Source organism: Chionomys nivalis, chromosome 11, assembly GCF_950005125.1.
Source record: "Chionomys nivalis chromosome 11, mChiNiv1.1, whole genome shotgun sequence".
NCBI lineage: Eukaryota > Metazoa > Chordata > Mammalia > Rodentia > Cricetidae > Chionomys > Chionomys nivalis.
In genome coordinates, this window is record NC_080096.1 from 6048558 (window position 1) to 6073238 (window position 24681).

A 24681-nucleotide genomic window follows, 5' to 3' on the forward strand; every position below is an offset into this window, starting at 1 on the left:
TTGACCTTGAACTTCTGAGCCTCCTCTTTCCACTTCCTGAGAGCTGGGTTTATGCCCCACGCCTGGTTTCTGTGGTGCTGGGAATGGCACCCAGGGTTTCTCTAGGCAAGCACTCTACCAACTGAGTTACAGCCCAGCCTTGGGTTGAAGCCTCTTTGAGTGGGCATTTAAGCTTCCTTGTAAAGCCAGGAACCAGGCAGACTCCAATTTCCACCCTCTTCTGACGCTGTCCTCATTATTTAGCCCATGTCCTTCAGGCACCACCTGAACATTCCTGGGAACTTCTAAGTCAGCAGCCCCATAAAGCAATGTCATGCTTGGAACTCACCCCTGGGTATGGAATGCAGCTCATCAGAAGATCGTGTGCCTAGCAAGGGTGCTTAACTTTCAGGAGCCATGTCCCCACCAAAATTATTATAGGGAGCATTGCCCTGAGATGTTTGCAGAGGGCTCTACTTCCCAATTGTATTGAGAATTGTTTTATTGACAAAGCCTATCCCACACCCAAATTGTCTGTTAACAGAGAGCTATCTGTTAGCGGAACCTGCCTCACACTCCAATTATCCAGAGAACTAGGTGTGTCAACTTGTGAACTCCTGGCAGAGGAATCGTGACCTGACTGATCGTAACCTCTTGGCCTATGTGACCGGTGTGGACCACGTGGCAAGATCCCATGCCCCAGCCCCCCAAGCTCCTCATCCAGGGGCTATATAAGCTGTAACCATGACTCTAATAAACGGAGGCTTCGACAAATCTGCCTAGCCTCCTTCTTCTCACCAGCCCATGTCTTTCAGGTGGTACCTCTCCATGACACTGTAATAACTGACCAGCCAGGCGGGTTACAGACCCTAGACAGAGTAACCCGTCAAGGCGGTCGACACTTAACTGCTGAAGAGCTGGTGGGGGTGCTGCAGGAAGTCATTCTCTCTCTTGGGTCAAAGCACTTTCAGTGAGGTGGGGAATACATTAGCCCAGGGCATGGTCCTTCGTTGTTCCTTCTGTGCTATTTCCAGTCACGCTGCTGGGCTCTTCATCTTTCAGGAAGGAGAAAATAAGACACAAGCGTAACAGAAGCATCCATCTGCCATCTCAAAGGAGTCTGGAGCAGTAGACAGGAAAGGAAAATCTCCGGAGCTTCCTATCTCCTGTGATCTTATCTTTGTCAGCTCAGGGGTGTTTTCTTACTGTGTCTGTGAAAAGAGATAAGTGGGGGAGGAGAGAGAATGAGGAAAAGGAGGGAACCCACCTCAGGCTGTCCCTTCCTGAGCCAGGTATTCAGGATCCCTGCCTCCTGGGGCGTGAATGATTCTCTCTGAATGACCCTGTGACCAGGCGCTGCAGCTCTCAGCTGCTGCAGGATGTGTGTGAGACACGCTGCACTCTGGGTCTGTGAGGCCCTCCAAATGAGTGCCTTGGCATGGAGCCCTCTGGTCCTGTCAGGCAGGTGGACTCCTGGCTGTGTCTGTCCTGCTCAGATCCTGAGAATCAGGTCAGTCCCCGGAAAGGCCCTGCCCAGCCTTGGTTTGTTTGTTTTCTTGGCATGTGGCTGGCATCCCCAAACACAGCTGTGCTAGAGGGAAAACGGCAGGGCCCGGCTTAGCACCTGGATTGTTTGGCTTCTTTGGGGCTGGTGGAGTTTGGTGGCGGAGCAGCTGGATCCAACAGTTCGCTCTACTTTCCTTGCCTTCCCGCCTGTTCGTGAAAGGCAGAGAGCAAAAGACAACTAGCGGGGAACCATAGCTGGGAGCTGCCTCCCTGCCGGCCAAAGAATCAAAGTGAGCCAAGGAAGAAGGGTTACCTTGCATCTCGCGGCACAGTGCCTTCCACGGCATCTGTGCTAACACTGGAGAGGTTAGGTGTTGACAAGGACATGCTGTCCAGGAATTTTCTTTTATCCAAAGACGGCTCTATTCATCTCATTGACCTTTGTTCCAGGCTTTGGGTTGACTTCACCCTGGCTCCGAGCCCCAGCGAGCCAAGGATAGACTCAGTCCAATACCAGAAAGGGCGAACCTGTGCCAACTGCTGGAGCTACAGAACAGGGCTGGGAAAAGCTCCAGAAAAGGCTAGCCAGCAGGCAGCCTCCCAGGCCCTGGGTTCAGGGCGGCTCTACTCTGCCCCCTGGTGGCCAATTGGAGCCCAGGCAGGAGGAGCTTAGCCTGACCACTGGCTTAAAAGGAGGATGCCAGAGGTCTGAAGTTGCATCAGCAGAAAGTTCTGAAGGATTCAGGGTCCCTCGGATTGACTCTCCAGCCCTCAAGTGTTTGAGAGGGAGTCTTGGTTCTGTATTGGTGACCGTGGTCTTAAACTCAGAGAAGACCATGGGACCACTGTGTTGACAGAGGTTTCTGTCCCGCCCAGTCCTGAAGCCGTTCAGTCCCAAAGAAACACACAGAGGTCTACATTAATCATGGGCATCATGGTTGGCCTATTAGCTCAGGCTTCTTATTTGTGTTAGTCATGTGGCTTGGTACCATTATCAGTGAGGTGTTCTCATCTTGCTTCCTCTGCGTCTGGGTGATGACTGCAGACTGAGCTTTCCTCTTCCCAGAATTCTCCTGCTCTTGTGGCCCCGCCTCTACTTCCTGCCTGGCTACTGGTCAGTCAGCGTTTTATTAAAATGCAGGTGACAAATCTTCAAAGTATAAGACCATTGTCCCACAGCAGACCACTCCAGCAACTGGCCCTCCCCTCCCCTGTTCTGCCCTTCCCTCCACTTCTCTCCTCTTTCCTACCTTCTCCTCCCCTCCCCCTCCCTCTTCTTTTAAGTTTATTTTTAAACATGTCTTTACCGTGTGGGAGCCTGGTGCCCATGAAGGCTGGATGAGGGCATCGGATTCTCTAGAACTAACCTATAGATGGTTGTGAGTCACCACACGGGGTTGGGGATCAAACCTGGGTCCTCTGCAACATCAGCCAGTACTCTAAGCACTGAGCCATCTCTCCGGAACCCCATGTCCTTTCCTTTTCTTTCACCAGTGTCTTGCTAGCTTAGCCAGGTTGCCTCAAGCTTGTGAGCTGAGAAAATCATTGTGTCTGAGCCAGGGGTACAGTTGTTGACCGCCACACTCACCCACAGCCTCGCACACTCTAGGCAAGCCCTCTACAATGGAATAAATAATGACAAGAAATACAGTTAAGTGAGCAAGTAGGTACCGCAGTAGCTAGGACCTCTGAGTAGTCTCTGAAAATGCTGTCTGTTTAACAGCTTTTAAAACTTCCCTTAGGCGGTGGTGGCGCACGCCTTTAATCCCAGCACTTGGGAGGCAGAGGCAGGAGGATCTCTGTGAGTTTGAGGCCAGCCTGGTCTACAAGAGCTAGAAACCCTGTCTCGAAAAACCAAAACAACAACAACAACAAAAAACTTCCCTTAGTAATTCAGACTTCTATTTGTGTATATCTGTGTGAAGGTGTCAGATCCCCTGGAACTGGAGTTCCAGGCATTTGTCAGCCACCATGTGGGTGCTGGGAATCGAACCTGGGTCCTCTGGAAGAGCAGTGAGTTCTCTAACCACTGAACCATCTCTCTAGCCCCTCAGATTTCTCTTCAACAAATTGTATCAGGATATGGGCATACATGTGTAATACCTTGTACAAAACTTAACTCAAGGACTCAGAGCTAAATATAAGAGTTAAATATGCAAGAGTTCAAGTTCAACCCCTGGCATGAGGGCTGGGGGAGAGCTGCAATTGCCAGTTGAGATGAGTGGGGTACTGGGAAGGCTGGGGCAAGGGAGCCACAGGGAGTCAGTCCATGGCCCACCTTGTCTCAACAAAACCAAAGTGTTGTGCATGCTGGGTGCGTGTGGGAGTCCTCACAGACTGGGGAGTCTGCATCTGTTTTTTTTAATATATATTTATTTATATACTTATTATGTATACAATATTCTATATACACATGTATGCCTGCAGGCCAGAAGAGGGCACCAGACCTCATTACAGATGGTTGTGAGTCACCATGTGGTTGCTGGGTATGAGAATGAGGCAGTGTTCTTTGACTACTTCGTGAGTTCAAGGCCAGCCTGGGCAACATGAGACATCATACCTCATAATGTCAACCAAAGAAACATACAAGCAAAACATAGACTTCCTCTGGCACGGATGACTGGGCCTTCTGCCGCACATAAAGCCACCAGGAATGGACTGGAGGTTTGTTTATTTGCTCACTGGGACACCTGCTGTGCTCCAGGTGCCTTTCTTAGTCTGGGAACCATGGCACTGAGCACTGCACAGTCTCAGAGAGCTTACCTTGTAACAAAGGAAGAATAGACAAAAGACAGTGTGTGACATTAGCTGTTTCCCCTGGCAGAGGGGCGAGTTGCTGGGTCTGAGTGCATAAGTACATTTGAGTGGATGGTAGTATGCTCACTTATGCTGAACGTGTTTTTCAGAGCAGCAAAGGACAGTGCCCTCCATCTAGGAACGCAATAACTTGCAGGCACACTCAGACTCCACAAGGGGTTGAGACCTCCTGGTCACTGAAGCCCCCAGAACTTAGCAGAAGAGTCAGAGCTGCAGCTGAACCTGGCGCCTCCAGAGTCTCAGCATATATATGTAGTTAGCATTTTTGATGCACTCGCTAAAATCCGAAGCTGGCAAAATGTCACCTGTCGTCTCTGTTTTGCCACTGCCAAGGAAAAGCATCTTGGTCTTGTTTTTCCAGCAGTGGCGTTGCACAGTGTCAGGACCCGGAAAAGGGCTGGTGCTCAAGCAGAACTGCTGCCCCAAGGCCTAAGCGTGCTCTTCTTAGACATGTGTGGCTGTCTGGTGGCCACATGAGGGAGCCCGAAGGTGACTGTCATCAGTTGGTGCCAGTCTCAGAAGCGGTGGCTCTGCATGGTGACATCAGAGGGTTTTTAATTGCTCTGGAATTAATGTGCTTGCTTCTCACCCCGGGGGCGCCCAGGTTTAATTACTGTCTTAGGTCACATATGCAGATGAGTCTGCTATCATCCTGGCCCCCATGGACAGCAGCCCTGATTACCAAGCTTAGCTATTCTGCAGCCGGAATGCCAGGCTGGCCTCCCGGAGAGCTGACAAGGGGAATCTGAGGAGTGTAGTGCTTGACCCACAGTCAGTGCCTACAAGGGCAGGGGCTCCTCTCAACCTGGGCACCAGACATCAGTCGTCTGTGGGGAAGAAACCCTGGAGGGCCAGAGCTCACCAGTGCTCGGCAGGAGAGAGCCTTACAGAACAGCCAAGAACTGGGAAGCTCTCCACCTGCATAGATTGGAGACCGGGGTTCCAGGTTTACAAGCCTTAGAGAGGTCAGAGAGAGAGAGCTGAGAGAGGGTGGGCAGAGAGGGAAGGTGGACAGATGGCTGAAGGAGGGAGGGTTGAGGAAGAGCTGAGGGAGGGCTGTGGGAGAGGAGAGAGGGCTCTGCCTGCAGAGGTAAAGGCACCTACCGCAAAGTCTGATGACCTGAGTTTCATCCCTGGATCCACATGGTAGGAGAAGAGAATCAACTCTAACACATTACCCTGTGCCATGAACACCCACACACACACTCACACCCCCAACACTAACTCACACACACACACTCACACACACACTCACATGCACACACCCACACACTCATTCACACACACACGCACACGCACACTCACACATACCACCCTGGAGGTTGGGCAGGTACCTATCAAGGCAAGCAAAGAGGTGGGTCAAAGCTGCCAGAGTAAGTGACTGCTTGTTGGCCTCTGGGAATGTAGGACCAGTGTTACTCATTTCCTAAACCAAAGAACCCAGAAATTGTTATTTTCACATGAAATTAATAAGAATAGTACTAGTAATAAGCCGTTATTACTTTAGAAAGCTGGAGAGACCGCTCAACAGTTAAAGCACTGCTCTTCCAGAAGGCCTTAGTTCAGTTTCTAGCACCCGTGCTGGATGGCCCTTAACCACATGAACTCCAGCTCCAGAGGACTGGAGGCCGTCTCCTGGCCTGAGGGCTCTGATGCACACACATACAAATGTCAAAGAAGAAAGCCAAGCAAGGTAGGCTTCCTGGGTCAGGGCTGGGGCATGGTATTCTTCCAAAAATGCTGCAAAGGGCCCATCATGACAGTGTTGCTGCTTACTTCCTCAAGTCTATTGGCTTATTTGAAAATTCATTTGTATTTTATGTGTATGGGTATTTTTTCCTGCATGTATGTCTGTGCACCAATGGGGCCAGAAGAGGGTGTAGAATTTCTTGGAACCAGGGAGTTAAAGATGATTGTGGGCTGCTTGTGGGTGCTATGAACCAAACCTGGGTCCTCTGGAAGAGCAGTCAGTGCTCTTAACAACTAAGCCATCGCTCGGGCCTGTGTATTTGTTAAAACATGTCAAATTGCAGTCAAGGTGAATACTTGCTACTGGATGCAAATCATACCTTAGTACAGCTGTTAAAGCAACAATGGGCGGAGCTGGGAGTGGTTTTCCCACCAGGGAGGCAGGGTGGTCCCCGAGGAAAGGTGGTGAAGACGGGGCTCATCAGTCAAGAGCACTTGCTGCTCTTCCAGAGGACTCAGGTTTGGTTCTCAGCGACCACATCAGGCGGCACACAACTGCCTGCAACTCCAGTTCCAGGGAACCGCATGTCTTCTTTGGGCTTCTGAGGGCACCAAACAGGCAATTTGTGCTATGCAGGCACTCATAGGAGAGAGAGGGAGGGAGGAAGAGAGAGAGAGCAAGAGAGCGAGCTAGAGCTGCTGGGCCCACACCTTTATCCCAGCACCTGCACCTGGGAGGCAGAGGCAGGTGGGGCTCTGACTTCCAGTCCAACCTGGTCTACAGAGTGAGTTCCAGGACAGCCAGGGCTACGCAGAGAAATCCTGTCTCAAAAAACCAAAAATAGGGGGCTGAAGAGATGGCTCAGCGGTTAAGAGCATTGCCTGCTCTTGCAAAGGTCCTGAGTTCAATTCCCGGCAATCACATGGTGGCTCACAACCATCTGGAATGAGGTCTGGTGCCCTCTTCTGGCCTGCAGACATACACATAGACAGAATATTGTATACATAATAAATAAATAAATATAAAAAATAAACAAATAAATAATAATAATAAGACAATGCTCTTAACCTCTGAGCCATCTCTCCAGCCCAATAATATATATATATAATTTTTTTGCTTTTTTTTTTAATATTTATTTATTTATTATGTATACAATATTCTGTGTATATGCCTGAAGGCCAGAAGAGGGCACCAGACCTCTTTACAGATGGTTGTGAGCCACCATGTGGTTGCTGGGAATTGAACTCAGGACCTTTGGAAGAGCAGGCAATGCCCTTAATCACTGAGCCATCTCTCCAGCCCATTTTTTTGCTTTTTTGAGACAGGGTTTCTCCATAGCTTTTGGTTCCTGTCCTGGAACTAGCTCTTGTAGACCAGGCTGGCCTCGAACTCACAGAGATCTGCCTGCCTCTGCCTCTCGAGTGCTGGGATTAAAGACGTGCGCCACTACCGCCCGGCCCAATAATATTTTTTTAAAGGAAGAAAAAGTAAAACTTGGTGAAGAGCAGGGCTTACACCTGGGGTCCCAGCCCTTGGTAAGCTGAGGCAGGAGCATCGTGGGGGTTTGAGGCCGGCCTGGGTGACTTAAGTTCCAAAACAAAAACAGAAATGGAGAAAGAAAGTTTGGATAAGAGAGGCAGTCTGTTGTCTGCAGGGTTGGGACAGAATATTCCACTAACATTTCTGGTACATCTATGTAGTGGGTTTCAGGAAAATGTCCCCAGGTACTCAAGAATCCAGAAACTTCCATGAAGAAGATGGCGACCACAGACGTGCACACTGACACCAGTGGGAGGCCCTGGCTCCAACCCTTGTAACACGGCTAATGAAAACCTGGAGTATCAGAAAATCAAAGCAGACTCTTACCTCTACCTCAAACTGAAAACGGGCAATCCTGCCTCCACAAATCCTGTTTGAGACTGAGCTGAGAGCTGTCTCCTCCCGTCGCATATTCCTCTCGAGTGCTGGGATTAAAGGCATTCACCACCACTGCCTGGCCTGTATGGCTGACTAGTGTGGCTGCTTTGCAGTGATCTTCAGGCAAGGTTTATTTATTAAAACACAATATACCTCTTTTACCCCTAGCACTGCCTCCTCCCCAAATCTGCATACAATCAATATGCATGGCAACTAACTTCTGGTTGTCACTTAGGCATAAAGTCACACACACACACACACGCACACACACACACACGCACACACACACACACACACACACGAAGGGGGGAGAGAAGGAGAGAGAGGGAGAGCAAGAGCGAGCAAGCAGTAGAATAGTAGAAATATTCACAGAAACCCAGGGTGAAATGAAGTACTGAGACCTGCTGAGCCTGTCTACAGTTTAAAAAAACCCCTAAGGCTTCATTCATCTTTCATGGGATACTGTATCTGATTGTTTAGCCTGTTTTATTCTGAACGGCAGTCTAAGCTGATGAGAGATGCACTTAGTATCTGTGGTAAAAGGAGCACTTGGGGGTAGTGGCAACGTCAGCATCTAGAGCCCTGCACTTGCTCTGTGCCCTTAGCTACTGCTGCAATTAGTCTCTGGCGGGAGGTGGGGAAGCAGATGTTGGGATCCAGGCTACTCTAGAGGGCTGATTTGGCTACATCCTCAGGCCTAGCTCAGAATCCACTGCCCAGGCACAGGCTCCCCATACAGCCCTTGCTCAGGGGTACCAGCTCTGCGGACTCAGAGGCCTTCTTCCTGCCTCAGGGGGTTTTCATGGAGGCTTGGTGGCTTCCCATTTCTCCTTCCAAGCTTGACACTTTAGCCCTGCCCAGGCACCACCATTCCTGGACCACTGACTTTGTTAGTGAATTTTAAGCTTTGCTGTTTGTAACAAAGCCTTGGACTCCAGGGGGAAGTGAGGGGATTCAGGGATGAGGCCTGAGCAAGGAATCCTCTAAGAGATTCTCACGTGGCCAAGCTGGAGGATCACTGCTTTAGACAATTAATTTTGTTCTAAGGCCAGAGGCCCAGGAATTTGTGCTAAAACCACAGAGAGCAAATGAATTGTTTTGTGACAGAAACGGGTAAAAACACCGAACAAGCATAGAAGCTAGCAATTCCACTGGGGCTGCTTGGAAGGGTTTCTGTAAACTCATGTGGTCTAGAGACCCCAGGCTTGTGATAAATGTCTCCCTAATGGCTTCATGGAAACTTGGCAGTCATGTGGCCTGTCCTCCTGTGGACAGGCCCCCAGGAAAAGGTTCTGCCCTGTTTGGGGGCGGGAATGTGCTTCCTTAGTTCTGGGTCCGGAAGCTTAGTCACCACCTCCCTTGCCTCAGTGTGCACATGTCCAGCCTGAGAATATTCCAGCGCCTGCATGGTAGCTTACTACCAGTTTCAGATGACCCAAGGCCCTTTTCTGCCTCCATGGGTACCAGGCACACATGTGGTACACATACATGACAGCAAACATTCATAGAAATAAATCAGAATAAATCTAACATGCTTAGTGGTAGTATTTGGCAATCAAGCAATGTCTGCAGGGGGGCTGGAGAGATGGCTCAGTGGTTAAGAGCATTGCCTGCTCTTCCAAAGGTCCTGAGTTCAATTCTCAGACAGAATATTGTATACATAATAAATTTTTAAAAAGTCTCCAGTAAGTCATGAAAAAAAAACCCAGTGCCGAGGGGTTGGGGGTGACTCAGTCAGATGCTTCAAGACACGAGTTCAGTGTGTAGCCCCTATGTCCACCAGCTCACGAGCTGGATACTTCAGTCCCAGAAGTTAACCTCCTCCCAAATGTTTACACGTGCATATGTAAACAGAAACACACATCATCTAAAATTTTAAAAAGTTGCTTGGCATATTGTACAGATCTGAGTTCAAGGTCAGCCTGGTTCCAGGTCTGAGTGTACAGCACCCTGAAGACAAACTGAAAGCCATTGCAATGGCATCTTGCAAGCCCACTTCAGGGCTGCAGAAACTCAGCCTTAAGCCTAGTGATGCTCCTGTCACAGCCTCCCACGAGCTGAAATCACAGGTGTGGGCGCTGCACCAAAGCTATCTGTGGCTGGGTGGAGGATGGCTGCCTGGTAGGTGCTGGGAAGCTTTCCCTGTTATTTGAAAGTGTATGTGTGGGGGTGGTGGTGAAGGGTGTTTGCCTAAGGTCCCTGATCCACTAAGCAACTTCCCCATTACTAGAAAAAAACAAAACAAAACAAAGGGAAGCCTGAGTCTGCATGGATACAGCTACTGATGTCTGAATGGCTTACATGGTCCACAAGCCACTAACAGCGCCCCATAGAGGCGCTGTTATATATTTATTTATATATATTTATATCTACATAAATATTTATATACATAAAATATGTATTTATTATGTATACAGTAGTCTGTGTGTATGTCTGCAGGCCAGAAGAGGGCACCAGACCTCATTACAGATAGATGGTTGTGAGCCACCATGTGGTTGCTGGGAATTGAACTCAGGACCTTTGGAAGAGCAGGCAGTGCTCTTAACCACTGAGCCATCTCTCCAGCCCCCTTTTAAATACAATTACTCACCCTGGTTTTAAGAGCATTAAGATTTTATATGTAGCTAGGTGCACCTGACTCCTACGCCTTTAATACCTTTGAGTGAGATGCTCTCCTCACAGTAGACAGAACGTTACCATGCAGCACAGCACTGGCTGGCTTTTAACACACGAACTTTTAATCATGGGTAGTGCAGGAAAGATGGCTAAAGAGGGCAAGAGCCCTGTTGTTCTACCACAGGTCAAGAGTTCAGTCTTCAGCAACCACCTTTTGGCTCGTAGACCATGCTGGCCTGCTCTTGCTGGGATTAAAGGATTAATGAAGACTTAAAAAAGTGATTTTCCCCCACCATGACACGTGTTTGCCATTCCCACTTCACATATGAATTACTGTAGTCATGTCCTTCCCAACGACGACTGGTCATCTCTTTTTTTTTTGTTTTTCGAGACAGGGTTTCTCTGTGGCTTTGGAGCCTGTCCTGGAACTAGCTCTTGTAGACCAGGCTGGTCTCGAACTCACAGAGATTCACCTGCCTCTGCCTCCCAAGTGCTGGGATTAAAGGTGTGCGCCACCACCGCCTGGCTGGTCATCTCTTTTGATGGGATCCTATCAAAACATATTTAGGTCAAGCCTGTATTGGTTCCTTCTGCCCGGCAGCTCATTCCCTCCCTGCTCCAGCTGTCCTTACTTAGGACAGATGTACAGGTCCTGAGAGAGGACCCAGAACCTCCAGACTTTCTTACCCCAGAAAATTAATTACACACGGGACTCCAGGGGACCCTGATTTGTTCCTTCCACTCACAGGCAGTGCTTACAGGTCATGGAGGCTTTTATTCTGCAGGTAGAACCGCTGGGGCAGGGGTCTTTTCTGTGGCCACCCTAGAGATTACACTGGGTTCCAGACACTAGCTTGGAAGTGAGGTGACAATGATTCGGACCAGTCACATGATTACAAAGCTGGGGTTTCCAGCAGGGCTCCAGGTGGTCAGGCGGACTCAAGACGACTAAGGAAGCAGTGGCATGGGAGGGGCAAGCACTGGGCCTGCCTTGTGCCGCCTTGATGACATCAGGGTCGGGGTCTAAGCAGCTGGTGGCTCCAGGGATCTGCATCCACTTTACTTGGCCAGGGGGTTCCTGAAGGACCTGCCGGCAAACTTGGCCTTGCTGCCCAGCTCTTCCTCGATTCTTGGCAAACAAAGAGGTCAGAGAAGAGGGGAACAAAACAAAACACAAAGTCAGCTCCCGGTGCAGAGGGTGTGCTGGCCCAGTCTGTTAACTCTAACCCATGGAAAGTGGAAGCAGGGGACTGCCATGAGTTTGAGTCTTCCCGTTGTCACAGCAGGAAAGCAGAGTGAGGTTTGAAAGGAGCACCAGTGTCTGTCCCAGGCAGTGTTCAGCTTCTTAAGTGGATAGACCCTCAAAGGTGAGCTATTCTGTCTTCCACCAGGAGATGGCAGCACCACACAGGCCAACAACTGCTTTGTGATCCACTGTCAACCAGTGTCTGTGCATGGCCTTCCAACAGAATACGCCCACCCACTGTCTCCCTGCTGAATCTTTACCTAAGAATCTGGTTGTACTTGGCCAGGCGCTCGGATCGGCAAGGGGCACCAGTCTTGATCTAGAGGGACAAAGGAAAAGCCATCATTATGAACAAAAAAAGTCCAGCATTCTCTCCCACAGGGGAAGAGCCACCTACAACTAAACCCAGGCGGGCAGTGCTTACCTGCCCAGTGCAGAGCCCCACAACCAGGTCAGCAATGAAAGTATCCTCGGTCTCTCCAGAGCGATGGGACACCATGACGCCCCAACCATTGGACTGGGCCAGCTTACACCTAAGAAAGGACACAAGTCAGACCATGTGATGTACTGAGCCGCAGCCTCGGTACCCGTCCCTCCTCCTCTGCAGCCTTACAGCCCAAGGACATCCTCACCCTCATGCTCACACCCTGGCATCAAGCCCCCAAAGAGACAAACATCTTGGTCTCTGTAGCAAAGTTAAGCCACAGGGACCAAGGACCAGGCAACAGTGCTCACTGCTGTGTCCCTCTGGTTACCACCATATACTCTACAGACACCTGGAATTGACAGTCCCAGAAGCCCTGTCCACCGGCTACTCACGCCTGCAGAGACTCGGTCACGGAGCCGATCTGGTTCACTTTGAGCAGGAGGCAGTTGCAGGACTTCTCACTGACAGCCTTGGCAATCCTCTTAGGGTTGGTCACTGTGAGATCGTCCCCAACCACCTGGATGCCCGAGCTGGCTGTGAACTTCTTCCAGGCTTCCCAGTCATCCTGGTCAAAGGGGTCCTCGATGGACACCACTAGGGAAAGGACGAGTCATCAGGTGGGCTGTGGTCCCCAGGCACCATTTCCTCTTTCTGTCTTTCTTTAAAGGGGAGCTCAACCAGGAGGACGACCCAAGCTAAGGTCTGCACAAGCTGACATTGATCAAAACTGCCTCTACAAAGCAGTATGGGGGTGGAGAGATGGCTCAGCAGTTGAGAGCAGTGCCTGCTCTTCCAGAGGTTCTGGGTTTTATTTCAGCACCCACACGGTAGCTCACAACTCCAGCTCCAGGGGTCCCAACACCCATGGGAAAACATCAATGCACATAAAATAAAGGGAATGAGGAGTATGTTAAGGTCTTGGCTTAACCATGACCAGTCTGGACCTATCACTACAGTCCCAGACCCCTGCAGTCGGCATAAAGAGAGAACAGGGGACTCACCTGGATACTCCCGGATGAAGGACTTGTACAGGTCAGCCAGCTGGTCAGGGGTGATGTACCTGCTGGCATCATCAGGAGACTTGAAGTCCAGGTCGTACTTCCCGGACCTGAAGAACTCAGAGGCGGCCACGTCCATGCCGATGACAACCTGGTCAGTGTAGCCAGCCTTTCCAATTGCGTTCTTCAGCAGCTCCAGAGCTGGAAAGAGTGAGGCAAAGGTGGGTAACGGGTGCGAATGGGGACTGTCCTGGCTGTGAGTTTCAGGTTGTCAGGCACTCATTCCTGCTTGGGTCAAAAGGTCATTGGTGAGGGACCACGGACCCATAAGTAGCAATCTCTAACACTCCTTCTTATGCCATGACAGTTGTGTTGGCGAAGATGCAGTTGCAGTGAGAGTGACAGTTGCAACTGAGATCAGTTGTTCTGAGGACTGGCTTGAAATAGAACGGAGGCTGGAATCCAAGAGGGAAACCTCAGCAAGGGCCACCTCAAGTCAAAGCTGCCAAGATCTGAGACAAAAGGCTCCTGACACCTGCCAATGACCTCGGCAGCTAGAAGGTGAATGCACAATGAAGCTCATTTAAAACGGGCCAAAGAGGCCACAGAGGGCCAGAGATACGGCTGGTACAGGTGCTTGTCGCCAGACCCAACACCCAAGTTCAATACCCCAGGCCAAGTGCAAGAATTGAGTGAACGCGTACACATACACACAAAATTAAAATGGGACCAACTGGCTTGCTGGAGATGGCTCAGTGGTTAAGAGCAATGGCTACTCTTCCAGAAACCATGTTCAATCATCAGCACCCCCTGGGTAACTCCAGCTCTAAGAGAACTAGGACCATTCTCAAGTCACCCCCATGAAACTGGGGGAAAAAAAAAACCTACACTCAAAGCTCTTGATCCCGTCCCCAAATTGGCAGGTATGAGGCGACAGTGCTATACAGTTCAGTGCTTACCTTCTTTGTTCTCCAGGATGTTAGGCGCAAACCCGCCCTCGTCACCCACATTGGTGGCATCCTTCCCATATTTCTCCTTGATGACATTCTTCAGGTTGTGATAAACCTCTGCCCCAATGCGCATGGCTTCGCGGAAACTGGACGCCCCCACAGGGAGGATCATGAACTCCTGCATAGCCAGCTTGTTGCCAGCATGAGACCCGCCATTGATCACATTGAAAGCCTGGGAGAAGCAGAGGAACGCTGTGCTGCCGGCCCAGGGAAGCCATGGATAGACGTCCCAACAGGTCTCACTATATAGCCCTGGCTGTCTTCAACTGCACTCTGTGGACCAGGCTGGCCTCAAAGTCACCCATCCATGCACCCACCTGCCAGTCTCCTGAGTACTAGGGTCAAAGGTGCGTGCCAGCAATGCCAGCTCAACTGCCCTTTCTAGTCTGGAATCTCGCAGTGACTCATCCCACAGATTAAGACTGGTTTTTAGACGGAACAGTGCTGAGACTAAAGGCATGCAGCAGCACCGCACCACTGCCTGGCTTCATTTCTGCCTCTGCCTGTGCTGATACACTTCAGCCGTGACTTCCCTGCTAGGATGGATGTGTTTAGAGTCGTGTGGAAAACAAGCTTCCCCTAAATTTGTTTCTTCAAGCATTGTTCTGTAGCAAGCAACAGAATTGGAATGGGACACCTCTAGCAAGTTCTAACAAGTCACTCACTGGGACTGGCAGGATGACTTCAGCGTTGCCAGCCAAGTCAGCGATGTGGCGGTAGAGAGGCACCCCCTTTTCTGCAGCACCTGCTTTGCAGACAGCCAGGGACACTCCCAGGATGGCATTGGCACCGAATTTGGCTGGAATAAAATAGCAATGGTGAACGGAAGCCATGAGACCCGCACTTGTGAACACAGGCCCCCCGGGCACGGGCACTCACATTTATTCTCGGTGCCGTCCATCTCGATCATCAGCTTGTCGATCTTCTCCTGCTCCACCACATTCAGTTTCTACAGGGGAGAAACACCTGAGCTCTGCTCTCACACCAAGCAGCACTTTAGAAAGGTCTGAATCCCAGGCCCAGAGCTTAGCAAGGGGCTTCCTAAGCTTCTAAGACTGGCTCAGCCCCCAGCTCCAAAGAGAACGAGGTAGAACAAAGCCACATTTGACCTGTCCTAATTAGCGGCTTCAGGCATTTCCCTGGGTCCACAACAGACTACAGTCTACCTAGGGAGTCAAGGTCAGGCATACAAGGCTGCTGTGTGTGCCCTGTGCGGCATAAACTATCACCATAAACAAGGTGCTCTTAGAAGCCAAGCAGTAAGGCTTACTGTTTAGTCAAGCAAGCAGGGCCCTGCTGAGGCTCCTTTAAGGCTGCCCCTGTTGATCAATGTCAAACAGACAGGATCTCCACTCAATGTCCAGATCATCCATCAAAACATTTGGTTGATAAGGGTTTAGTTTCCAGAATCGACGTGGCCATTCAAAATTGTCTGCAACTCCAGTTGCAGAGGATCTGATGCTATTTTCTGGCTTCCACATGTACCAGGCATGCATGTGGTGCATAAATATAGATGCATGTAAACCCACACACACATAATCACATTATTCTGTAAAATAGTGTTCATATAAGAAATATGGGAGGGCTGGAGAGATGGCTCAGTGGTTGAGAGCACTGTCTGCTCTTCCAGAGGTCCTGAGTTCAATTCCCAGTAACCACATGGCAGCTCCAAACCATCTGTAGATCTGGCGCCCTCCTCTGGCGTATGGGTATAAATGGAGGCAGAAAGTTGTATACATAATAAATAAATCTTTAAAAAAAAAGTATGGGAGAAAATCTACAACCCCGTAATGCTGTGTGAGCGTTCTGACGTCTCAGTGCTTTGGCAGACGATGCTAAAGGAGGCAGTTGCTCAAGTAGAGAGCCCACCAAGGGTGCAAGTGTGAGGGCAAGGCCTGGGAACCAAGGGACAGAGAATAAGATATTCAAGGCGCTGCCCAGGAGACTGGAGCAGAGGGCACAGGCAGAGTTGTAATGAGCAATTGTCTGGAGACCAAACAGGCAGGACCAATTACAGCATTAGGGCGGCTTAGCTAGGGACAAACGACAGGATGGCACATACTGAACAGGAGGAGGAAGTGGGTATGGCCAACTGCTCCCCGAGTCACCTCCAGACCCATTTCACCCACACCAGATTTGTAGTCTGACCTTGGCTTGAAAGACTGGGCTAAACTAAGATGAGAAAAAAAAAATCACGTGTCTGTCTGAATGTGTGCTGTGCATGAAGGAGACTGCAGAGGCGGGGGCGGGCTTTGAGTCCCTGGAGTGGAAATCAAGTGGTGGCTGGAGTTTGGTGTGGGGACAAAACTCAAATCCTCTGGAAGTGTGGCAAATGCTGTTCTGCTGGGCCACCCTCCACCAAATGAGGATTTTTTTTAAAAAAGCAGGGACAGAGTTGAAATCAGGGCTTGGCATGCAGCATGCAAATACCACAGGGGGCGGGGATGGAGTCCTGCCTAGCTCCCAAGTACCCAGACTGCAGGCACATTCCACAACTTGGGCTCCTGGCATCTCTATCACCTGAACCCCATCCTGTGTTCCAGTCAGTACCTAAGCCAACCCAACAGGGCAATAAATTCCAAAGTCTGGTATCTACCATGGACAATGTCCCACAAAGCTGCTATTCAAATGTGGACCATGGCCTCCCAAAGGTCAAGACAGCATAGGGAGCTATGCCAAGTATTCCCCACCTCCACTCCGCCCCATTCCCAACCACTTTCAGGTGTCATCAGAAGCAGCAGCCACACGCAGGCAGCAGGTCGGTTAGACTCATGCATAAAAGAAATCCTCAACTTTTAAGCTCTCAGAATAAGCTAAGGCCCCGGGATTCGCTCTGGTGGCACTGATCCACAGTGGTTATGGGAAGGTGGGTCCTACCTTGCTAACCAGAGCAGGTGCGATAGTTTTATTGATGTGCTCAACAGCCTTTGAGACACCTAGAAGGAACAATCATGAAATTACTGACAGTATTACAATATGCAGGCGTGAGCAGCATTGCTGGAGCACCGAGCTGTGGGTCCTCCACAGGACACTAACCCCCACCCCACTTCCGCCAGAGGGAGGCTTCCTGGCCCAGTCTGAGCGCTCTTCCTTAGGAACCAGAACCCGGGGGGTTAGAGCCACGCAAGAGCAATCAGCCCAGAATGATCCGAGGGACAGTTAGTTCAAGACCATGCACTGGGAAGACCAGCTGCACACCTAGGATGCAGGGCGTGTTACCTGAGTGCACAAGGCTGGTGCCAGGAACTCATTAACATACTTAACAGGTCTTGAGACGCCTGCCCAGCAGAGGTGAATAGAAGGGAAAAGAGACTCAGGAGAGAACAGGCTTCAGAAGAAAGAAGTGAGGGAAGTGGCCGCAGGGGAGCCTGGATGTCAGCTTCCAGCGACACTGGGCTGCTCTGCTCTAGAGAGGTCTTTTTTTTGGGGGGGGCTCTTAAAGTCCAGCAGACACAATCTTCTCTTCCTTGCTGCCGCAACACCACTAACGTTCCAAAATTGGTCACAGTAACTAACATCCTGTTCCCCAATTCTTTAGAAAGACCCCCACGCCTTGCAGGGCTAATACTGCCCCAGGGATGAAGGCGGGGCCTAATTCTGGGTGCTCTGCTGGCTCTTGAGCAAGCAGATTCCATTTACAGATGGTGACAGCCACATCAAGGTGTCAGGTCAGTGAGCATGCAGCCAGAGGACTGGGGCTGGTCCACACAGGCCTTGCCTGTCTCCAGGCAACAGAAAAGCAGACCACAAAACTGTCTGAGTGCCTCCACTGAAGGCAGACACCTCTCCCCACTGAAGACGGGAGTAGCTTCCAAAGCCCAGACTGATAAGTCTCTTTATGTTCGCACGCCCAGTTTCCAAGCTTGGCAATGTGGGTGTCAGTGAGCTACCTTGCTGACTTTCCAATGTGGTAACAGCGCTCACCAATGACAGGAGTGAAACCCAGAGAAAGGCAAGGAGGGCTGGTGGGATATGAGTTCCTAGACTTACCCTTCCCCAAGTAGCGGGTCTTATCATTGTCACGGAGTTCCAGAGCCTCATAGATGCCAGTGGAGGCACCGCTGGGCACGGCAGCCCGAAAGAGACCTGGCATAGAGGTAGGAAAAATCAACTATGAAATGCCAGCACATGCCTGTAATCCCAACATACAGGAGGGCGAGGCAGCAGAATTTCCATGTGTTGGGAGTCAATACTAAAGCAACAAACACTAAAGCAAACACAACTACCAAAAACAAAGACCTACAGCTCAGGTCCAAGCCCCTCTCAGTCAGAGCATCTAGCCTCACAAGTGCTGTTGCTTCCTCATCAGCTAGACATCCTCCAGACCATTCTTTACACTGACTCTAATACAGACCCATCAAGTAGGCTCTCAGGAGTCTCCCTTGAGGGACCTGCCTGCTAGCCTGCCTGCAACCCGCCCCGGATTCCTAAACATCCAAAGGGTTCTGACGTAGATGAAACAAGGGTCAATTCTGCCTCCAGGGCTGAGACAAAAAAGACTGGAGTAGATTTGACACCATGTGTCTTCCTGGACACAGGATCTCAATGAACCTGGGGCCTCCAGGTGATGCTGGCTGACCAGTGAACTGTAGGGAAGCCTTCCATGTCTGTCCCCAGTGCTATAATTACAGGTGTACCCCGCTAGACCCAGTTTCTTATGTGGGTGCTGGGGATTGGAGCTCATGTCTCATGCTTGCATGACTGCCACCTTCTAAAGGGACCCAATGCAGCTACTCTAAAGATATTAAGCCAACCACTGGACCACACAACCATAATCATAGCACCTAAGAGGACTCAGGGTTTGAGAACCACATGGCCTACACACACAGGAAACCTTATGGGGAAAAAAAAAAAAAAAATCAACAAGTTAATTATTGTAAATATTGTTTTTACCTGGCAAATGACAACATTAAGATTATATTAATACAAAAAAAGTAGCTAGGATTCAGCTCAGAGCCCTGCAGCACACACACAAGCTGTTGCTGAGGATGTGAGGATCCTTTTCTGGGGGACTGGCAGGAAGGGCTGGGCTCTGGTGCTAGCTAGACTTGTGACTAAGACAATGACTCAGCTCTGACTGGCAAGTCCTGGTGAGCTCTGCAGAACCACACACACCATCCTCAGGTCCCTTTCCCACGACATGCATCTCTGAACACAGAACTGCACCAACACAGGGGTCCTTGAGTAGAGAACACAGGTTCTTGCTTTGTAGTCCTGGCTAGTCTCTAGTCTCAAAACTGGCAATCCTCCTGCAGCAGGCTCCCAAGTGCTGAGATTAACGGCATTAGCTGCCACACCCATCCAGTTCCTTAAAATAAAAGCTTTTTCTTTTTGCAATGCTGTGATTTGTCCTTAGGACCTCCCACCTGTTAGGCAAGTCGTCTCTCGCTTATATTCCCAGTCCCTTAAGTCATAAAAAGAGCTTCTGGGCTGTCCCAAAGCCCCACTTGCTAACCACCCCTGCCCCTCATCTCTATCCTAGAGGGAACTGTCCTATTGCCATCTGCTTATTTGATCACAGCCAGCTGAACAACCAAAGGATGGTCCTTTTTTAGGAACAAGGGCTTAAGCCCTGGCTTTACTTACCTCTCTGCCCTGATGATCCACCCGGCCCACATCCTGCCCTAAACACCTTGGAGCAGAGCTGGGCATGGTGGCCCATGCCTGCAGTCTCAACAGAGGGAACGCTGAGAAGAGAGATGCGTGCATAGGACGCTGCCTTGCCACCCCTGCCCCCATTCATTTCTCAATGGAACGTGGTAGAAGAAACTATGAAAAGTGGGAACATACCTTTTGAGGTGTAGAGATCAACCTCAACAGTGGGATTCCCACGGGAGTCAAAGATCTCTCGGGCGTGGACCTTGAGAATAGACATGGCTTGTTTCTGTAAAAAAAAAAAAAACAATTAATATTTTTCTATAAAGCATAACACAGAACATTAATTCAAGGGATCACTTCTGAGGGATGCTGGACTTCCGTTTAGGAAGGCTGCTTATTAAAGAAGCTGTGGGGAGGGCAGTAGTATGACCTGCTGAAAAGCAGCAAAAAGTAGTCCTTAGAAATCATGCCAAGGGGCTGGAGAGATGGCTCAGCAGTTAAGAACATTGCCTGCTGTTCTAAAGGTCCTGAGTTCAATTCCCAGCAACCACATGGTGGCTCACAACCACCTGTAATGAGACCCGGTGCCCTCTTCTGGCAGGAGGAGCACTGTATATATAATAAACCTTAAAAAAAAAAAATCAGGCCAAGGGGCTGGCACTCCAAGTCAGGCCTGATGACCACATGACTGAACGATTCTTGCAAACTCTTCTCCGAACCCAAGCGGGCTGTGGCTCATCTACGAGAGCAGGCTGGAGGCTAAGGAGGGGCTTAGTGTTCAGAGGCGCGCTCAACACCCTGCCTGGGGGACATTCCTCAGAGCTGTGGTGGAGGTGGTGGCAATTCAACAGCAAACGTGTGCTTAGCATGCTCAAAGGCCGCCGGAGTTGTATCCGTCAGGACCAGGGTGTAGAAGAGGAAGAATAAAAAGGCTAGAGATTGCAATCACTAGTGTAAATAAAAAAACAGAAAGAAAAAAAAAAATCAAACCTCCAGCTGGATGATACAATGTGCTGGCTCACTCACACAAGGCCTGATGAGAAGGAACCAGGATGAAACAGTGATGGGAGGTCACAGGGTAAGTCATGTAAAATTAGGGAAAAGGCCTAACTCATAGCATTGTAACCATAGTAACAGCACATTCAGTTGATGGAGATTTGATAACCAGTAAGAAATTGCACTTGGAAACCCAGCAACACCTAACTCCTCGGTCTGTGAACATCAGCACCGACATTCTCTGATCTGGTGGCACATGTCTGCTAGCTTGCCTAGCACGTGGGCGGTCCTAGGTTCAATTCCCACCGCCATATTTCCGCTATGGCGATGGTCTCTGACACTTTTATTTTATTAGGAAACGTTTCTAAGAGCACCAAGGAGGTTTAATCAACACATCCTGAGAGGAAGCTACTGGACAACGGTCTTGAAAGAGTGCCCATTCTCTACTTTTTCTCCAGTAGGCTTTCCAAGAAAGGAATTTACCAAAGACCCTTTAAAACTAACCTGGATGAGCCCTGAAGCCAAATTAGCGTTCAGAAGCCACTATCTGGCAGGGTTCCCCCCATCTTCCCTGGCAAGGGCTGAAGCGCCAAAAGCATCTTTTTGTTTCAACTGAGAAGTCACTTCTGTGGTTTTGTCTTGTGTGAGACAAAGGATCTTTATATACTTATGAAAAAAAGTATCTACTTTTTACCCTGTTACAAAACATCAACCACTACTCTGTAGGCTTCAAGCACATTTAACCTAGACCAGGCTGGGTTTAAATACCATTCTCTTCTTTGTGTCCTCCCAACCCCACGTTCTAGGTATGCCAAGTTGATCCGAACTCATAGTGATCCTCCTGCTGCAGACTACGAAGTGCTGGGTTTATGTGCCTGGCTCAAAGACACTTTAGTCTTCTTTACTTGGGGCGGGGGAGCGCCCACGTGGTATGGCGCACTGTGGAAGTCAGACTACTGACTTGCAAGAGTTGGTTCTCTCTTTCCCCCGCACGTATCTGACTCGGATCCTTAAGCTGGGCAGCAACTGTCTTTAGCCAGGATAAAATCTCACCCTCTAGGTCTTTTAGATGGATCGAACGCCGGACCAGGGTCATAAATGTGGACCTAGAGGTCAGGGCTTCAGTCCAGGCCGACTCTGACCGAGCTCGAAAGCTAAAGGACCACGCTGCTTAAGGCCAGAACGAACAGGAAGTTTTCTTAACACATCTTAAGTCAGTTCATGGCCGGCTAGTAGCCACCCAGGAAGCCCGCACCCCTTCTTTCCTAACCGGGGCGAGGTCTTCTAAGGGCTTCCCAACTATCCAACGGGACTGCTGCAATTTCCTCTAGTCCAAGCACCTAACCAGTGAGAAGTATCCCGAAGCAGAGATGGGCTGGACCACTCCTGCCCAATGACGCGAGACTGTGTGGTCCAAGAGACACAGCCCTAGCAGGCAATGCAGAAGGTCGGGGGGGAGGGAGGGGGCTCTGCCTCGTGGGCATCTTGGTTTCTGGCCCTTCCATTTCATGAAGGGCTTTCATGAGCATCAGGAGGTCAAGTCTTTCCCTCCTTCAAAAGCCTTCCCCACAAAGCTACAGGGAGAAAAGCACTTTACTCCCCAGGGCGGCGATCAACCGTGTTTTGTATTTGCTGTTGCTTGGTTGGGAGCCCAGTTAAACTGCAAGCCTGTAGCTGGGTAATAACAGGTGGGCCTGCACCTCCCCACCCCACCCCCTCCAAGAGCCCGCGACCTTCCACGAGGCTGACCCGAGCGCTCCCCGGATGCCCGGCTCGCACCCAGGCTAAGGGATGCCCATGCCCACCGGGTTCCCCAGCACAGCTCGCTCGTGAGCGAACGGTCTCCAAGGGGCACCCGAACCCTACCTGGCAGTCGGCGTGCCGCAGAGGAAGAGCACAGAGGTTCCTGCACACACCCTGGAGAGCGTTCAAGAGAGACGTGCGCGCGACCCGGGTGCCGAGCTGGTCTAAGCGCCTCCCACTCCGACTTTGAGCGCAGCTCGGGAAGCCCCGCCCACTCTTCTCCTTGCGGGCCCGCCCTGTTTTCTCTCCGCTTGGGCATTGGTCGTCAGTGCTGTCACTCCAGTAGAAGAATGTGACTGAGGTGTCCGCTTGGCCTGCACAGACTGGGGGCGATGGCCCGGGGGCGGGGGTAGACGTGGCTGGCTGGGCCTGTGGCATTGTCGGGTGGCCGGGCGAGCCTCCCGCTGGGACCCGGGGGCCGCGCTGAGGGTCTACGAAATTGGGTGAGGGCGGGGCGGCGCGGCCGGCATGCGGGCTCCGGCCCGCGGCACGTACTCCGAGTCCCACACGCACGCACTCGGTGTGGCGGCGCCGAGCACGTCCGGCCCACGACCTTGTTGATGACCTTCGCGGCCCGGCCCTACCGTGGGCCTCGCCCCGCCCCTAGGTGCAGGAGACCCCGGCGGCGTGGAAACGTTAAGCCGCAGCGTGGGTAGCCTCACTCGCGTGGAACGGGGTGGGGGGGGGGCGGATTGGGCACTGCGCCTGCGCGCTGCGTGCGCTCTACACCCCCCACCCCCCACCCCGCGAATCCGGGTCCTGGCTGTCGGGTGCCATCCGCCAAGGTGACCCGGTTCTTTTGTCCTTGCTGTGGAGACGGAGGTAGCCAAAGGGAAGTGAACTTTCCCGTAATATTACCTAATCATTGTATTGTCGTGTGCAGGGTATCGAACGCACGATCCCACTCGTGCTAACTAAAGTCTGAACCATTGTGCTACACCCGCCCAGCTACTCCACCCTGCTCTTTACAATGCTCCTCGTTTCTCCCCCTGCTCCACCTCAGCGTGGAATTCATTCTTTTCCCTGTTAAGAGCCTTTCTTGAAGGATTTAATACCTCTTTCCCCAGATGGTGGACTAGATCCAACCTACCTACCTGGATTTTTTTTTTTTTTTTTTTTTTTTTTTTTTGGTTTTTCGAGACAGGGTTTCTCTGTGGTTTTGGAGCCTGTCCTGGAACTAGCTCTTGTAGACCAGGCTGGTCTCGAACTCAGAGATCCGCCTGCCTCTGCCTCCCAAGTGCTGGGATTAAAGGCGCGCCACCACCGCCCAGCTCTACCTGGATTTTTGATAACTGTATTTAAGAGTTTGGTGTTTTATGTAGGCCAAAGTCTAGACTAGTCTAGACAAAAAAAAAAAAAAACCCTACAAAAATCAGCTGTAACTCCTGCAACGCACACAGTTCTCCACGGCAGGGCTGAAGCCAGCACCTCTCTCCTGCTGTGTCTGTTTCTTCTGGGCTGTAAGTCTGGGAGTTAATGGCATTTGTTTCTATATTTTCCATATTGTCTCCCATAAAGAGATTGAGATATGCTCTTGGCTTTGGTTATTACATCTTCTCGTCAGCTACAGGAAGCTGCACTTCTCTTTTAACCCTTAGCATGTTGCTCCAGGCAGCTCCTGGCCGAGACGTCCAAGGCCTTGGGTAAAACTGAAGGCATACTGAGTTCAAGGTGTTAAGTTTCCACTGATGAAGAAGCAAGGTCTTTGGGATTAAATTCATCAAAGAAGCAACAAGGAAATTGTAAAATGATTCATTAACGAATGTTAGGAATTTCCCAAGCAGTTAGTGATTTCACCATTAATACGCTGACGTGTGTTGGCTGCATAAAACGGAATATCCCAGTCCCATGACTCAGCAGCTAAAATAACAGCCCCCCTCTCCCTAGCCCTGTAAGAACTATAACAAGCGAGAAACTCTGAGCTCTATTTTCCGTGTGATCCCAAGGCTTTGGTCTGGAGAGCGCTCCCAGACAGCAGCTTCATTTTCCACTAAAATGTTTGGGGAGATAAAGATACTCGGACAGCCCTTGCTCCACTAGACCCGGTGAGTCAGGCAGGAATCTAAAGCAGAACATGA

At 50.5% G+C, this 24681-nt stretch overlaps 1 protein-coding gene across 1 annotated transcript; it reads right to left on the reverse strand.

Moving 5' to 3' along the window:
- Positions 1 to 11258: 11258 nt before the first annotated feature.
- Eno1 (enolase 1) lies at positions 11259 to 22823 on the reverse strand. Its single transcript, XM_057784506.1, has 12 exons — positions 22667 to 22823; positions 19997 to 20090; positions 18197 to 18292; positions 17084 to 17142; positions 15086 to 15155; positions 14872 to 15005; positions 14156 to 14378; positions 13200 to 13397; positions 12591 to 12792; positions 12196 to 12304; positions 12032 to 12090; positions 11259 to 11654 (listed from the first exon to the last, which is right to left on the reverse strand). Exons 2-12 carry the CDS (start codon positions 20079 to 20081, stop codon positions 11585 to 11587), a joined length of 1305 nt encoding a protein of 434 aa, XP_057640489.1. The 5' UTR covers positions 20082 to 20090; positions 22667 to 22823; the 3' UTR covers positions 11259 to 11584.
- Positions 22824 to 24681: the final 1858 nt, after the last annotated feature.

Coding starts and splice junctions, on each gene's coding strand:
- Eno1 (XM_057784506.1), bottom strand. CDS start 20,081: ATGTCTATTCTCAAGGTCCACGCCCGAGAGATCTTTGACTCCCGTGGG. Junction 12,793..13,199: donor CTTCATCCGGGAGTATCCAG/GTGAGTCCCCTG, acceptor TCCTTTCCCTAG/TGGTGTCCATCGAGGACCCC. Junction 12,091..12,195: donor TGGGGCTCTGCACTGGGCAG/GTAAGCACTGCC, acceptor TTGTCCCTCTAG/ATCAAGACTGGTGCCCCTTG.